Raw genomic sequence first — 17,428 nt, 5'->3', positions numbered from 1 at the left:
GAAGTAAAAAGTAGGCAGTTAAAAAAAAATAAGATGAAGTAAAGTAACTCAAACTTTGTTCAACTCATTCACTACCAATTGAAGGTCAGTTCGTATCACTCCATGAGGTTCCTGACTTTGGTAGTCGTTAACCTCCATCAGTCATCGTTTACAAATGTTTCCAAACACTAACAGTGTCAGGATCCTGCCCCGCCTCCACCTGCCTGTCATTCTGAGCACCTGGGTGCGTCCCTATTCAAGACTTTGCCGCTCCGGACTCTGTACCAGAAATTAGAATGTTGAAGAGTGTATAGTTTTTTTTTGCTTGTTTTTTGGTCTAAGTAGAAAGTCCCCCACTCCGACTCACACTCCTACACAGTAGATGGTGGGGATCCACATTCATGTTGGTGCCTCCCGCCGTATAAACCCCAAGAAGAGGAACAAAAAGAAGACTCTGTGGTTGTGTCCGAATTCCCCCCCTAACCCCTAACTACTGAAAAACTATATTGTGCGGGACTATATAGTGAAATGGTTTATTTCAAGCAATCAGGAATAATGCATTCAAAAATAAATAACATCACATTGAATCACAAGTAGATCGCTTGAAAGGGAGTGGGAGGAAGCGAACTTATATAATCCACGCTGGCCTGACCATACCATTTTCTTTACAAGAATTATCAAGATCCGGTTCAGGACTTAATATCAAATATTTATACTCTACAATAATAAATTCAGGTTATGAAGAATCGTCAATATCACTGATGTAATCAAATTTCAAAACATCTACAGACAAATCATTTATATTAATCAGTGACAATAATCTGAATATTCTCATTAAAAGACAATCTGTGCAGATTGTATTCATCAAAGAATGATTATAATAATACATATAGTAATAATATGAAAAAAAAAAGATCAGTGATTTGAGCAGAATCAGTGCTACATCAGAGTTTAGGAGCAGTTTAAGGCCACGTAATCGTTCTTCATTGTTATGACTGAGAGACTGTGAAGGTCTCATTTCAAGGGAATTGTGCTCAAGTTTTGCAGTTCAGAATCAGGTCAAAGTTAACATTCAGCGGTTTTTTGAGTTCACATTTCATATTTTGCTTGAATTAAAGGTTCAAACATGTGTAATCCCACAGTTCTCAAAGTCTTTCATGGATTTTATTTCCAGAGGCTTCGTCTGGTCCGGTGATCCGAGTGGTTTGACAAATATTCTGGAGTTCTGGATTCATGTTGAATGGATCTGTTTTCTCTTTCATAGGAGCCTCGCGTCCTTCGCCAGATCAGCGTTATATTTGGATAGATGATCATTAAGAAAGACAGCAGTTGTGAGCTCCGTCAAATCAGCTTCAAAGTTTTTCTTCGGTGCTATGTTCAACTCACCTTGTTGCGGTTGGTGTTTTGCAGTAGATTGGTGAATAAAGTCGATTATGAGCAACTTTAAAAGACTTAATACGCCGAAGAGTAGAGGAGAGCTGGAGACACACGTCTGCTCGTCATGACCCGGAACTGGAAGTGTCAAATGTCCTCATTCCTAACAGTCAGGCTGCATGCACTTATCACATGAACAGCACTAACAGGCTCTTGCGCAGTGCACAGAATTAGGGGTTAAAAATCCACTTGACCTTTTGTGTTGTATAAGTGTTAGCTATGACCTGTCGCTTGCTGCATGCCCATAGAACAAATCTCTGTGGTGCACTGATTGGTCTACAACCTTGATATTTCCTGCGGGCCACATGTATGCCCCATACAATTTCACTCACAAACAGCCCGCATCCTCCAGTAAGGACAGTTGTGACTAAGGCTTTATACCATTTGACATGATTGTGAGACTGACTCTTTGTTCCATCTCTGTCTGATTAGAGACTCCCCAGGGACATAAACATGCCTGAAGAAACAGAAGATGCTAGTAGCAGCTGAAGACTTCTGCTTCCTACAGTACATTTCTACTGATGTGGCAGATACACAGCTGTTGTGTTGTCTGCTCAGTGATGACACACCTTTGATGCTCGCCATCAGCAGCCTGGATAACATCCAAGAAGAGGGTAAAGATGAGCAATGCTGCAAGTGAGCAGACCTGGACCTGGAGACAACACCGTCAGCTTACTGCTGAAAATAACTGGAGACAAACTGTGATACTGTATCAGAATGATTTCATTCCTGTCCGCTGCACTGCAGGAAAACATGATTATTTTGGCTGATCTCTTTGAAACTGTGCCTCTGATCAGCGCACAAGATAACATCTCAAATGGACATGTGGAAGGGCATGCCATTCTCTTGTTTCCTTTTTAAAAACTTTTTAGTGAGATGCTTATTATGAACCGATAAAAAAGAATATTAATGCTATTAATGCTATTTAAAAACGATACTTTCCTGTGTCAAAATCTCTTGTGGCTGTGAACACAGCATGAAAAGAAACCAGGTCAACATTTATCAGTGATACTTGAACAAACAACATTTTATCTTAGCAGAGCATGGTCGCAGCATCATCAGCCTCTGCCGAAGCCCATGTGTGCTTTTGTGTGCATGAGGCTGTTTGATGACAGCATGCTGTGTCCACAGTACATTTCATACCTTTCAGCAGGTGCCACTTGAGTTTTAAAGTGTGACTTAAAAAATGTAAAAGACTTCCTGGGAAGAATAATTCAGAAATGTGATGGAAAGGCACAGAGCAAAATGTGATTTGCACATTTACAGCTCCACCGCTCATTACAAATTACAAGAGTAATGAGGCAATGTGCCATTATTGATCTTTAAGATAAATTAATCTGACGTGACATCTATCAGCTATATTCACAGCTGTCACATTTACGGAAGGAGGTCCACAATCAGCCGCCCACTTCCCTTCATTCATTTTCATTTATTCATTTATAAAGCACCTGCACTACCAGTCAAGGATGCTCAAAGTGCTGTACACAAGAGAGACAGAGCAGAATAATAAAAGGCATAAAAAGCATCAAAGACATAAAAACATAAAATATATCAAAACAAATTAAAATCAAATATTACAATCAATAAAAAAGAATTAAAAGGCAGCTAGGCAGATACTTCAGCACGATAATGAAGGAACAGTTTGGCTTTAAAAGACTCCAAAGTTGTAACTTCTCTTATAGCTGGTGGAAAATTATTCCAGAGTTTGGGAGCCAGCACAGCAAACCCATGGTCAGCCCGAAACTTAGACTGAACGTGACGGAGAAACTGCAGAGGTGGCTGCAGCCGGCCTGACCCTGGTGGAGGTCTGACCACACATGCAGAACAATAAACAAGCAGGATTGAGTCAAATGTTGACCTGCTGCATGATACTTTGACTTTGAGGACCTTAGTCTCAGTCTGTAATTCACCCACTTTCATCTGGACACTCCTGTGATGTTCTGCTTCTGCATGGGGACAGGCAGTGGGATTTGGAAATGGACATGATGTCAGAAAGAAATGAGAAAATGCTGATGTGCTGTCAGACAGAACTCTGCTCTTTAATATTCAAGGGAGCTGACGGTCTGCAAAAAAGACTTTCATATATTAGCCAACTTCATATTAATAATTGAACGAGGATATGAAGTTTTATATAAGTGTATATAAAGTTTTGTAGAAGGGAAGTCTTGTTCTAGCAACCTGTACCCTCACACTAGAGCAGGGGGGTCAAACTACATCGCACAAGAGGCCAAAATCCAAAATCCACTTTGGATGGCAGGTCGAACAGGATAAACATTTACTGAACACTCTAAAACTATATTTTTAAAAACATTAAAACCGTAACTTTTTAACATAAATATGAACTAGGTATGTGGTATTTCCTGTGATAATGCTAGTGTGAATGCTGGAAGCTGAATTTGGCCGCTGAAATGCTAGTGCTGATAGCTGAAAATACTGAAATTGTTAGAAAGCTAAAATATTAACTAAATGCCAAGTTAGCCTAAAAAACAAAGAAAATACTTTAGGTTAGCTAAAACAGCTATCATGTAGCTGAAAAAATAGCAAAAACTGAAAAAAAAATAGCAAAAACATTTAGTGTTTAAATATTAGCAAGCCTAAAAAAAGCCCCCAAATTAGCCAAAACAGCTAGCATGTAGCTGAAACATTAGCTATACTTAAAAATAGCCTAAAAAGTTCTTACTAAATGTCAAAATATTCTAAAAAGATATCTGAATGCCAAATTTTTAAAACTTCAAAACTGTAACTTTTTAACATAATTATGAATAATAAAAAGGCAGGTATATTATTCCAGAATAAATCAACTTAAGCCTTTAATAACGTTCAATATTTTACTCTCATAAAAATATATTTTGTCAAAATTATACAAGTCAGAAATGAGCGCAAGATAACATCGGGTCATTAATAGCAATTGATTAAAATTATCTGGAGGGCTGAATCCGGCCCCCGGGCCTTGACTTTGACACGTGTGCACTAGAGGTAGAGAAAAACAAAGTGCAGCAACACGTTTGTCATTTAAGTTTTACATTTTGCAATTATAGAAAAAAATAATGTTGAAAGATTTAAAAAAATGAGTATTGATTTTTAACATTCAGTTAAAAATAACAAGGAAGAAAACAAAAGGATCTACCAGGTAAAACCAAAAACCAGCTTTTAAAGTAGTAGCAGATGTATAAGAGTAGACTGAATAACTAAAGTAACATTGTATGCGCTGCAACAGCAGAGAAAGACGATAATAGCATCAGTAAGTGACGCAGGAATGAGAACAGAGTAAGGAAGGTGAGAAGGACAGATGACCGTCTGAGCTCTTTACCAACCCAACGGCTCAGATTGGAGAAACTGCGTTTACAACTTTTTGAACAACCCTTCACCAATCAAAAACCTTTTTCACACAGTTGTTGCCCAATTAAAGCAGATCTGAGCTCTGTCTCAGTTTGTCCTCGACTGTACCATCTGTTCAGACTCTTACTCAGAGGAACATTTTTAACATTGTTGTGTGCTCCTTCACAAGATGAAATCAGCAGGAGGTAAACCATGAAGAGGCTTCACGGAGTCACAATATGACATGACAGGTTTTTTACTGCAGTAAAGAGGTGGCACATACATGTTTGTCTGAAGTACGCATCATCAGGATACTGCAGATCAAAAACTTATTGTGTTTTTGTACCATGACAATCCCAACATTTGTAATCCAGAATTTCTTTACAGAGAGTGAAGACAAGCCGGTAGCAGCCACATGGACATGGTCATGGACACCCGATTGGTCTGCAGCAGGAGGCGGTTAACTCCAGCCCGCAGGCCAAATGAAGCCCGTTTAACTATTTAATCTGGTCTGGCAAGCTGGAATTATCGATTTTGATTGTTGTTTTAAATTTGAAGCACTTTGAACTACAATTGTTGGAAAAGTGCTGTATAAATGAAGAGAGATTTCATAACCCATATTGTTTTATGTTCCCCGTCTCCCCATAGATGGCGCACTGCAAATAAATGGACTTTTTTCCGGCGCAAAATTTATTCTGCATTCATGTAGTGTTTGAAGGTTTGTTGTTTTTCCGACATTCATGTGGGATTTCTAAGTCTGACAGCCATTTTTCTGATTATTCCAACGCCACATGAATGCAACATTTTCCTTAGTTTGAGTTTTTTCCTGAGGGACATCAACCCGATAATGAAAATGGAACCAAAATGAGAACAAAAACCACAGTTTTGAAATAATAACTGCAAAACGTTTTGTTTTAAAGTAATTTTCAATCAAGATTAAGGCGTGTTTGTGACATTGACTCGGAGGCATTTGTCCATGAGCAGCATGTAGGTTTAATAGCAACCAAATCCAGGCAAGGGAAAAGACAAGAGCCTAATCCAAAAACCAGGCAGGAGTCAAACACATGGAGCAGGACAGGGAGACCAGGAGACAGGCAAAGTCAAAACACAGGAGGGCCAAAGAAAAGGTAACTACTCAGTAAGCTTGTGAACAAGACAATGCTTCACACAGAGCAGAGTCCAGACAGGGTAGAAGAAGGCTGATGAGGCTGATGGGAGGCAGCTGGAGACAACATGGAGGGGAGAGCATTGACTGATGGGATATGGAGTGAGGAAGTGGCTGAGAGGGTCAATACTCAGGAGAGGGCTCCCTCTGGCGGTCAGAGGTGGAACTGGGAGACAGAGCCCTGACAGTGTGTTTGTCGGGGTCCTGTGCTGTTGCTTTCTTTTAAGGCGAATTACCAAATCACACCACAGATCTGCTCCTGGTCCGGCCCTTCTGTCAAATATCAGAACCCTTTGTGGCCCACAAATAAGAACGTTTGCCCATGTCTGGTCTGCAGTCACTCCCAAACAACCCCAAAAAAGTGTGGTGAACCCCTATGAGTCCTGGCTTGGAACTAATGGATACTTCCAAGTATATTTACAGCATTCTTCAAATTCATGCCGCACAGACATCAAAGCACATGTGCACAGAACTGCAATGCTAATACAATTAGCTTTTCATTTCTATTTCATTCCAAACAACTCTTGCTCATCGAAACCACCTATCACTTTACCAAAAAGCTGTCTTGGAGTTATGCTCAGGGATTGAAATACGATTCACTGCAAAATCTTCTCAATGTTTCTGGGTTCTTGCCTTAAAGCCACTCTGCATTTTCTACCGTTGCCTTGGCAACTGCACAGTAATCTGGTTGGTCCTGGTTTGCCATTCTTTCCTCCTCGTGTTCCCTCCCTCCTCCTCCATGGTGCTGCTGGTGATAGGGTCTCTGCTTGCCTCTGCCCAATGGTTGGACTTCCCTGGGGGCTAACTGCCTTTCTGGGGGCAGTGGTGCGAGATGCTCTGAGGTGGTGGGAGGTGGAGCTTTTGTGGAAAACTTAACCTTTCAGTACACTGTGGTAAACACACACTTACAGGCTCACCTTTGCACAGACAGGTGTTTGTGCGAGTGCAGGTGCGCTTGATGTGTAAATGTTTTTTTAAGCACATAGGCATTAGTTTATACATGTACTACATTGAGTTTAGAGACATACATTCATAAGTGTACACAGATTCAACCAAATGAGGGTCATAGTTTATTTGTCTTTCCACAGATGTTTTGGTGTGTAGTTGTGTGTGTTTGAGCACAGAAATCCAGCACTGTTGTGGATTTATACTTATGACAGTGATAATGTTAAGCCTCGTCTTCGAGTTATCTCTCCACTGTTTTCTTTTCATTCCTGTCCTCACACAAACGTGCACACACACATTCACAAATACACACAGTCTTTGTGTTCTTCTGTTTCTCGATTCAACTGCATGTCTCTCATAAAATTCTCTCCCTTGTCTTCCATCGGGTCTGGAGCTTAAGACAAATACAGACAGTAATAAATAAAACAAGCAACAAGCTAAATAAAGTGTAGCCTCAAACACTAGAAGGGTTTTTTTTGCCAATATGTGCCTTGTTGGCCTTAGAAGAGTGCAATTTGATACCTTGTTGTAACAATCCTGTTGAACAATTTTGATGTATCAAAATCAAACTGAAACACAAGAGGCTATTTCATATTTTCTCTGCTCAGATGCTGGAAGAGTTTAAAAAAACATGGTCAATGGTCATTTTTACAAAAATCTATTTTTGAAAAGGGTCAAACACAAACAAGACTGTCTAATACTGTCAGACATTAAAACTTTTTTTGCAAAAATCCAGTTAATTTGTAAAATTTGCCGCCCTGACTTGATTGCGTGTCATTAAAAGGACAACTTTTTCAGGGGTGGAGATTCACTTCAGTGATCATCTGAGCAAAGCTTTGATGGTCTCATTCTAAAAGAGCACAGCTGCTGGGTTTCGTGTTCGGCTACACAAAGTTTAATGTTTCTGTGATCTGAGCACATTCAAAGAAGCCACGGACTGTCAGCGAACACAGTGGGAAGCACGCACCTTTCAGCAGGTACCACTCAAGGTAAAAGCATGAGGTGAGAGGGGAAAAAAACAAACTGTTCTCTGGAATAATAAAAGGGGATCTCAAATTTGGCAGCGAAAGCAAAACCTTGTAATTTGACTTTTTCTTTAAAGCAATGGAAACAAGGCCAATTTTGGGGAATTAGAAGCTGTGCTCACATTTTACATTTTTACACTGCGCCACTCTAACCTACAGCAGCAGCTGTTCAATGAAAATCCATTTATGTGGAATAGTCATCTTCAATGAGAGCGAATGAGATCCTGCAGAGACCAGCTCAGACTGCTGCTCCTGTTTCTGCTCCCCAAACAGAAACATTTAGAAACTCTCATCTCCCTGAAAGCTGCTCACCTTCTCTCACAAACCAGGCAATGAGAAAGGACAAGCACAGATACGCAGTGATGGAACAAGGCAGTCATCTCCAGCTGTGAGGACCACAGTGGGATTTTAAATCTATGCAGCTGGAGCCAGGGAGACTGAAAGAGGATGATACAATCAAACAGTCATATCTGGCAAAAAACCCAACAGAGAGAAAGTGAACGGAGCGTCTACCAATCCCAGACATCCAACATACACATCTTAATTCCTTAAAGATCAAGAGTGCATCTTACTGAATTGAAAAAAGGATACAATTGTGGTACATTTTTGAAGAAATTATTTAATATTAGAGTAATTTCTTTAAGAATATTTTTTCCAAACATTGCCTACATTTCAAGGGATTTTATTAAAACTTTGCTTTTACTCATAGTATACACTGCTCATCGCAAGCCACGTATTAAAGTCAAGGCCGGGGGCCGGATCCGGCCCTCCAGATCATTTTATTTTATTGTTAATAATGGCCCGATGTTATCTTGAGCTCATTTCTAACTCGTATAATTTTGAAAAAAATTATTTTGATAGAGGGTAAAATATTAAAAGTTATTTAAGGTTTAAGATGATTTATTCTGGAATAATATTCCTTCCTTTTTATTATTCATAATTACGTTAAAACGTTACCGTATTAAAGTTTCAAAAATTAGCATTCTGCTAGTTTTTTGGACTATTTTGGCATTTACTAAGATTTTTAGGCTATTTTGGAGTTTAGCTAATATTTCAGCTACATGCTAGCTGTTTGGCTAATTTAGGCTTGCTTCAGTTATTAATGTATGTTGAAGTTTAGCAATTCCTTTTTACATGCTTTTTTTTGTAATTTGGCATTCAGCAAATATTTTAACTGGCAATCAACCTCAGCATTTTCAGCTATCAGCGTCAGCGTTTTCAGCAATCAACTTCAACGTTTTCAGCTATCAACTTCAGCGTTTTTAGCAATCATTTTCAGCATTTTCAGATATCAGCATTTGCATCCTCAGCGGCCAAATTCAGCTTACACCATTTATAATAGCATTATCGCGGCTATGTTTATCCTGTTACACCTCTGTTGTAAGCTAGAAGAAAAGCAATAATAATCATCTGCAAATACATCAGAGGGGAGAGCTTACTTAAAACTACTTTTATTTGGGGAAAAAAGGTACTGAGCAACTTCAAGAAAGGCCCAACTTACTTGTAACTGATTATTACCTTTAAGTTATTCTTCTGATAAGAGGTTGGAAAGCTGCCTTCAGCCACGTTTATCCCTCAAAACTCCACTTTAACTCCTACATTTTAAATCTAGGAGGAGATGAAACATTCTTTTAACAAGACAAAACAAAGAATTGCCTAGCTCATCTACTGTATTTCCAATCCTCAAATTTTAGCAGACTTTAACAACAGAGTGAGGTTCCACAAGTCATTAAAAAAAACTTTTTTCTAACTGTCTAACTGTCTGAAATCCTTTGAACTTTTCATTTTGTTAAATGTAAAAAAAAAAAGTATTCCTTTCTATGGACAGCTTCCAGTTTGTAAACCAGTCCTTCACTTTGTAGATACCCATCCAAACATTTTACAGCAGTTTGAACTCTGCTGACTGACGTTCTCAGTTCCTTGGACATCTCCTTATATCCCCTTTTTGTTTTATGCAGTTCAGTTATCTTTTCCCGTAGATATTTTGATAGCTCTTTAGCTTTCTCAGGATCCAGAAATGTCAGTGTAGTACTGGATGCAGGATGAAGGATGTGTAGGGAGCCCAGAAACTCATTATGTGTACACACATTGATTACAGGTAAACAGTCACAGGTGAGGATGGTAATCTTGAGCTGCCATTCAAAGCCTTTAGTATCAGCTTGTGTTCATGTTTTCAGAACAGAGTCAACAGGGTATGTAAACCTTTAAACAGGATCATTTGGAAAGATTATGATTTAAAAAGAGTAAACACATTTTTCTGACAATAAATGGCTTCACCCAACCACTAACTACGAGTGGAACAAAAATGTTTCTTCATTCTATTTTTTGAATGAAAAAGGACCATGAAATCACAATTTATTCCAGAGTATTTAAACTTATGGGCATAATTGTATGCTAGCGCTATGATTTTACGTGAAAGTGACTGTTTGAGTTGCTGTAAATCAGGGGTGCAAACTCAAACGCACAAGGGGCCAAAATCCAAAACACACCTTAGGACAGGATGAACACTAAAACTACATTTTAATTTTAAAACTGTAACTTTTGAACATAATTATGAACTAGATTCATAACATTACCAGTGATAATGCTGAATCCTGTAAGCTGAATTTGGCTGCTAAAGATGCTAGTGCTGATAGCTGAAGATGCTGAAATTGATAGCTGAAAATGCTGAAGGTAATAGCTAATAACGCAGAAGCTGATAACCAGCTAATATATTAGCTAAATGCCAAATTAGCCTAAAAAATAACTTGCATATAGCTGAAAAAATAGCTAAACATTAAACTATCATAAAAGACTTAAAAAAGCTTAAATCAGCCATGTAGCTGAGGTATTAGCCATACTCCAAAACAATCAAAAACATCTTTGTGATACCAAAGTAATCCAAAAAGCTAGCAGAATGCCACATTTTAAAAGTAAAAAAAATAACTTCTTAACATAATTTTGAGTAATAAAAATGCAGGGATATTATTCCAGAATAAATCAACTTAAACATTCAATAACTTTCAATATTTTACTCTCCATAAAAATATATTTTGTCAAAATTATACAAGTTAGAAATAAGCTCAAGATAACATTGGGCCAACAATAAAATAAAAAGATCTGGAGGGCCAGATAGAATTACCCAGGGGGCCGGATTCGGCCCTTGGGCCTTGACTTTGACACATGCTATAAACCATCAGTTGTGAAACTTGTTCATTTTTAGTTTGAAATGAATATGCAGAGATGCTGAAGACATGATTTTGAAGACTGTTGAAAACCGCTCAAAAAAATGAAAGGTTAAGAAAAACATTCTCTTCAAGTTTACACACAGACAACTTGAAAGCATACCCACCTCCTCTGTTATAAGTGTTTAATCTTTGTTGTCAATCATGTAAGACACTTGAAGGCCCAATAGAGAAATTCTACAAAATGTTTAAAACATAATGACGGTGAATGATTTGTTGCTGAAAAGCTCATCGTTATGGTATTAGATCTTCCTCTGTTCTCATATTTACCCTGTTTTTCATCCACACTTTCAATCAGATGAAGAAGCGAATTCTAATAAACACTTATTGATGAAATCCTTCACTAATATTTTGCTCATTATGCTTCCAGCTTTTTTTCTGTATTTGATGTAATACATCAGAGGACTGTGGGCTTTACTAACGCTGGGAGGGGAGAACTAAGAGACCAAAAATCCTCAGACTCCACAGACTAATGAACTCCAGGAGGTTTGAAGGTGTTCTAAAGACCAACTTCTGACTTTAGGCCAAAGAACCCAGAGATGAACTCGTGACCACTGGTGACCAAGTCTGGACGGTTTCAATGACAATGTTTTGTCGCTCTGTATTTGCTTCTCAATCCGTCTGACTTTCAACGAAGCACATGTGATTTCATGATGACTTTGTTTCCTGTAAGAAGGTGTTTCAGGTCACTGGAGGCACATGGGATGGTAGTACTTACAGCACAGGTTGGACTTGGTCTGAGTGTTGTGGCTTGGCATTCCAAAGTAGTTGTCAAAAAGGTGAGGCCATCCATTATTATCCCCTGAAATATAAAAAGCAACAACACAGCTTAGAAATAATAAAAAAAACAACTAGAATTGAATGCTATGTTTTCATTCTAAATATAATAAAATACATTTGGGGTTCATACAGAAACATTCATGGAGACACTCTTCTCACTGGGTGGGGGTGTATCGTAAAAACCAAAATCATCCAAAAACAATAGAATTTTCCAAATAAAACAGTAAATGTGAATGTTAACTGATGCAATGTTCAGACATTGGCTTTCATGTATTACATGTACACAGCCGTTAAAGGACCAAAGGAACACTTCTGTGATCCCAAATTTAAATCATAGAAACTGATCTCAATATTTTAATACAAGTAAAGCTTTTCTATAAAAACACATGAAACCTTTTGTTTTTCAGTGAGGACTTTGAGGTCAGAATGAGTTCCATCGTCTGTCATTGAAGACGTCAGACGGTTGGAGCTCGACTCCAGTGGTCATCTCCAAGTTAAACATAGCTCGTAGTAACCGTCTGTTTAGCAGATGGGGATATTTAATCTCTACTCACGTTCTTGCCACCCACTCTTGTTACTCAATAAAGCACCCCCCACAAGCATGTTTGTGAACAGCTACAGTCTGCATGGAGATTTTACTAAGACAGTGGAGGAAGAATCTGAAAAACTGAGATGCTCTTGGTTTGGAACAGGCAAGTTTTAGTGATTGACTGAAGCTTACTGTTGACAAATAAGTGTTAAAAACACAAACAAATCACAAGTATCGAGGGCTGTTAGAGTTGTCTAAAAATGATTCATGAATAACATGAAAGGAAAATACTGAGTTCTGGAAGTTCCTTCTAGATCTGGACTTCAATGAGGATCAGATAAACTGCAGGACCCTGACCTTAAAGTCCAGAGAACATGATAGATTAGCAAAAAAAAAAATCTTATTAGATACAAGCTAATAGATAATACTATAGAGAATGTTTTTAAAAGTACTACAACTTACATGGAAATGTGAATTCTGGATGAACACAGGATTATTTAGGTAACAACAAAACTACAGTCAGGGAATGTCAGGTTAACCCTTTTAACCACTTTGCACCTAATGATGGAAATATGCATCAAACCACTTCTGCTCTAAAATCACCTTAATTTAGAATCTCCATGAAGGCATGGTGATTTGTGCATATGAGTTCTTGATTGGCAGATGCGACGCGGCCACCTGTCACACTTCAGATACACACTTCATCGTCGCTCAAATTGAGCTGCTGGCAGATCTTCCCGCCGGGCTCATTTGCTCAAATCACACCGCTGGACTTCAGATCGCCTCAATACGCCTCTGTTCCATTGACTTAACATTGAAACTGGTCGCCTCCACCGCATGAATCGCGTTATGTGCGAATGCACATTAAGACAACTGTGGCTTTCTGCCCTCCAGGGGGCGCTCCATTTAGTATGCAACATTACATGAAAGGATGAGGTGATGGTCATCTACAGCAGTGTTTTTAAACCTTTTTAGAGCCAAGCTACACTTTTTCCTTGACAAAAATCAAAAGGTGCACTAGCAACCAAGAATTAAAAAAAAGAGAAACTCTATAGAACATGTGTCAATGTCATGGCCCGGGGGCCGGATCCGGCCCTCTGGGTTATTCTATCCGGCCATCCAGATCATTTTATTATTATTATTTATTATTCATATTCATGTTAAAAAGTTACAGTTTGAAAGTTTTAAAGGGGGCCTTCCATGACAATTCTAAAATACACCCCTGCTCTCCAGTCTGTATATGTACACTCCCTCCTCGAGCTCGTGTACATTATTTGCAATAATTGAGACACAGATAATTTGAAGTTGCAACCATTTTTCCTAAAAGTTGTCATAACTTTCAGTAGTGTGCCGCCGCACCAACCACTGATCTATAGAAACCATGTAAATGTGCTCTTGATGTCAGAATCCTTTTCAACAAAAAATGGAATGAAAAATGACACAACAATAACACATTGTGTTGCAACTAGATCAATAGAAACAAGGCTCTTCTGAACATTACAAACACTATGTAACCAACATAAATCAGCGTTTTAGTGCAGAAAAACATGAGATTGAGGAAGACATTTCATTTCATGGATAATGCCACTGAGGGATTACAGCTGATTGCTAATGAGATCCTTCAGTGTCTCCTGCAAGATGTCACTCTGGTGTCTCCTATTTTCCCTTTTTCCCCATTTCATTTCGTTATCCCGTGGAATTAATGCAAACCTTCCGCTTGTTACGCTGGTGAAAAATACTCCCACTCAGTTATCCTGACTGCTCAAGGTGATTTAGGGAAGAAAGTATCAGCTTGAAGCAGAATGGACTGAACAAAGCTCCATCGCTCCACAGGCAGTCCTCCTGATCTGCATGCTAAATGAGCCACACTGGGAAGTGCACACAAGCGTGTTAATCCACCAAAGTAAAGCTCATGGTGTGATGTTGGAAAACAGATCACTGTGTGATATGTGACACGGGAATTTTACCGTTTACTTAGAAAACATCACAGGTAGAGTTTTCTCAAGTCAGTGTCACTGCAGTCCCAAGTCTCTATAGTTCAGCCAAACCTTCAGGAATGAAAAACTTTTCTTTACACCTTTAAATTCTATACATTAGTAAAATGAAACAAACAGCAGTTCACTTTGTAAGAGGAATTTGGCCTTTACCATAGTCACTTCACAAAATATTCTCCCTTCTGTCCATAATAGTTATATTTTACACCTAATATCAGAATAAACCTAACAGAACAATACATGGGAAACACAGATTTATTCTAGGTGAGTTATTTTATTTCCCTGTACTTGTTCCAGTTGATTACAATCCACAATGACAGGCAGTGCAGGGTGTTGGTTTCAACAAAGTTTCATTCATTCCTGCAAATGTGTCTTTTTAATGTTGTTTCCTGTTTTAATAAAGCCAAACAGACAGTAGTGAAATGACCACATCTGTGAAGCATAAAATGTTTCATCATTTTACAGGTTAAGTTTTGACACAATCCTTATTTTTTATCATTAGTTTATAAAAGAAAGCAGCTTTATATTAATGTAACTGTCTGGTAAAAACAAATAAAAGCTCAACTTCTGGTTACAGGAAACCTGTCGCAGTTTAACCTCAAGATAAACAAAAGATTCCTTATGAACCACAGTTAGTAGAATTAACACAAATGTGTTCACTGAACCATGAATAAACGCTATTTTCATGTGGGTTTAAAATACAGGAGTAGAAGTGCTGCTCTTATATAAGATACAATAATATTTGTGTGAAAAGCGTAGTTATCTAGATACATAAGAGCTTGGAGAGTGAGAGAATGCTGGGAGTGGAGGTGAAGCTTAATGATGTCTATTTTTAACAATGGAAACTGAAGAGTTGTGGAAACTACAGATGAATAAACCTGTTGAATCACAGAATGAAGTTATGGGAAAGAGTTTTGGCTGAGGTCAAAAGGGAACACTTGTAAAAGAAAAAAAGAGTTGTTTCAGGTCAAGTAAGATATTAAGCCAGGATTCAGAGAAAGAAGGACGCCAGAGTTTTGCAGAACATGGATGACAGTTGGAAGACACAGGTGAGATGTTGCAGGTAAAGTAGAAGAGTTCAAGGTGGAGGTAGGACTCCACCAAGGCTTGGAGAGGTGTGTCCAAGCAGGTTGAAACAGGTGGAGGAAGGTTCCAGTGTGTTGCATGCCCAAAGAGTGTCATCAACAATGAAAGCAAAAGTGTAAAAGACTGTGGTGAGAGCAGCCATGCTGTTGGTTTAGAGACTAATGCAAAGACAGGAAGCAGAGCTGGAGGTAGCAGAGATGAAGATGCGGAGATCAGGATGGATCAGGAATGAATCCATCAGAGGATCAGATCATGGTATGTTCTGGAGATCAATGCAGGAACAGATGGAGATGTTTGGACAGGTTGATAAGAGGAACAATGATGATGGTAATGGGATGCTGAGGTTGGAGATACCAGGAAAGAGGACTAGAGGAAGAGGAGCTTCATGGACGTAGAAAAGGAGGATGCAAAGAAGAGGGTTAGATGGAGGAGAATGACTTGCTGAAGTGCCCCCAAAGGAAACAGCTAAAAACTAACAGGTATTTGGTATTTCACAGATTTTCTGACCATCTCTTAGTTCTGACAATTTATTAAACAACAAAAGACTTACAGAAACAAAATATATTACCCCAAAAAACCTGAGTTAAACTTTGCTAAAGGGAAAAAAAATCTATTTCTAAAAAAAAAACACACAGACACACAAAGCATTGCATTTTTGCAGAGACCCAAAGGTTAAACAATGACTCCTACATTTACAGCAAGTTTAGCTGCAACCCTCAATAACTCACAGACGAGGATTTGACATTTTCAACAAACCTCTAAACAAACTTCAAATAAAGGACAATGATCTAAAGGCCTTTGAGCTCTCTCTGCATCTCAGAGGATAAAACACAGATGAACCAGGGACGTCTGTGAGAAGACATACTAATGACCTTCTTCCTTCTATTATAAAAAGGGATTTACAGTTTTATCAACTTTTTTTTGTTGATTTAAACCAGAATTTATTTGTTAACTTACCCACAGTCGAACGATTGTCTTTTCCATACCTTAACTTTGTCTCATCTATGTATACAGATGAAGGACGCTGATTTTGTTTGGCTGCAAATTTGAAGACAAATGGTATCATCTTTAGGGGTTAATATCTCACCTGACACTGACCTCTCAGCTTCAACGTTCGCTGCTGGGTTTGAACTCCTGCAGGTCATCCTGACCTCTTCTGCATGCCTAAATTGCTCATTGATTTTTTTCGTTTAAAAGAGATAGGAAAACCCAAAAGGACTCCATCATTTTGACACATGAGGGCACAGGCATTGATCTTCTGTGAAGTTCTATAATTCACTACCTCACTGGTGAGAACCGCATGGAGATGACGTGACTGTCCTACCAGAGAACATCGTAAACCCTGTGCTGTTTGATGCCATGTAGGTGTCAGTCCAGAGGGACTTAGAGCTGCTGGATTAGCTTCAGTGGGAGTTCTCTGAGTTTAAAAACTATTAGCCTGCATACAGGATTTGTCGAATTGTGATATCTTCCTTATAAATTCAAAATGTTTGAATGTGGGTGTGTTGGAAACTGGGAACAGAGCAGGAGTTAAACTTCAAATAGAACTGAAAGCCTAGAAGAAACCCGTTTGTCCGAGGTCCAGCACTGCCTGTGCAGTGGGCTCCTGTCATGTGTTTGGTAAAAGAAAAGCTTTACCTGCTTAAAGATTTAGTCATGACTGCCCTTTCAGGTAGAAACAGACTGTCTGCAGGTGGTAGGATGATCCACGTTGCACCGCGGAGGAGGAACACATCTTCACGTAGCCGCTCTGAAATGTACATTTTAACGTCTGTATTGAGTTTTGTTTTTTTTCCTGACTTTTTAACACTAGAATCCCTGGAACTTTCAGCTTCTGCTGCAATGCCCCCCTCCCCTTCTTAAAGTAGTGTTGTGGTGATCACCTTAAACCATCAACAATGACTTCCTGATTTTCGCAATGCAGATTGTAAGGTTTAAATTTGCAGGTG

General features: G+C 38.8%; 1 protein-coding gene across 2 annotated transcripts in view; it reads right to left on the bottom strand.

The window, feature by feature from the left end:
• Positions 1 to 17,428, bottom strand: part of rxfp1 (relaxin family peptide receptor 1) — a 159,923-nt gene that overhangs the window by 68,075 nt on the left and 74,420 nt on the right. For both annotated transcript variants that reach the window (XM_024262584.2, XM_036213852.1), the window contains exon 3: positions 11,809 to 11,892. In XM_024262584.2, coding sequence (XP_024118352.1) covers positions 11,809 to 11,892 — 84 coding nt within the window. The remainder of the gene's footprint in view (positions 1 to 11,808; positions 11,893 to 17,428) is intronic.

Source organism: Oryzias melastigma, linkage group LG10, assembly GCF_002922805.2.
Source record: "Oryzias melastigma strain HK-1 linkage group LG10, ASM292280v2, whole genome shotgun sequence".
Classification (NCBI taxonomy): domain Eukaryota; kingdom Metazoa; phylum Chordata; class Actinopteri; order Beloniformes; family Adrianichthyidae; genus Oryzias; species Oryzias melastigma.
Note: the sequence above shows the minus strand (reverse complement) of the source record. Positions and strands in the feature narration are given on the sequence as shown.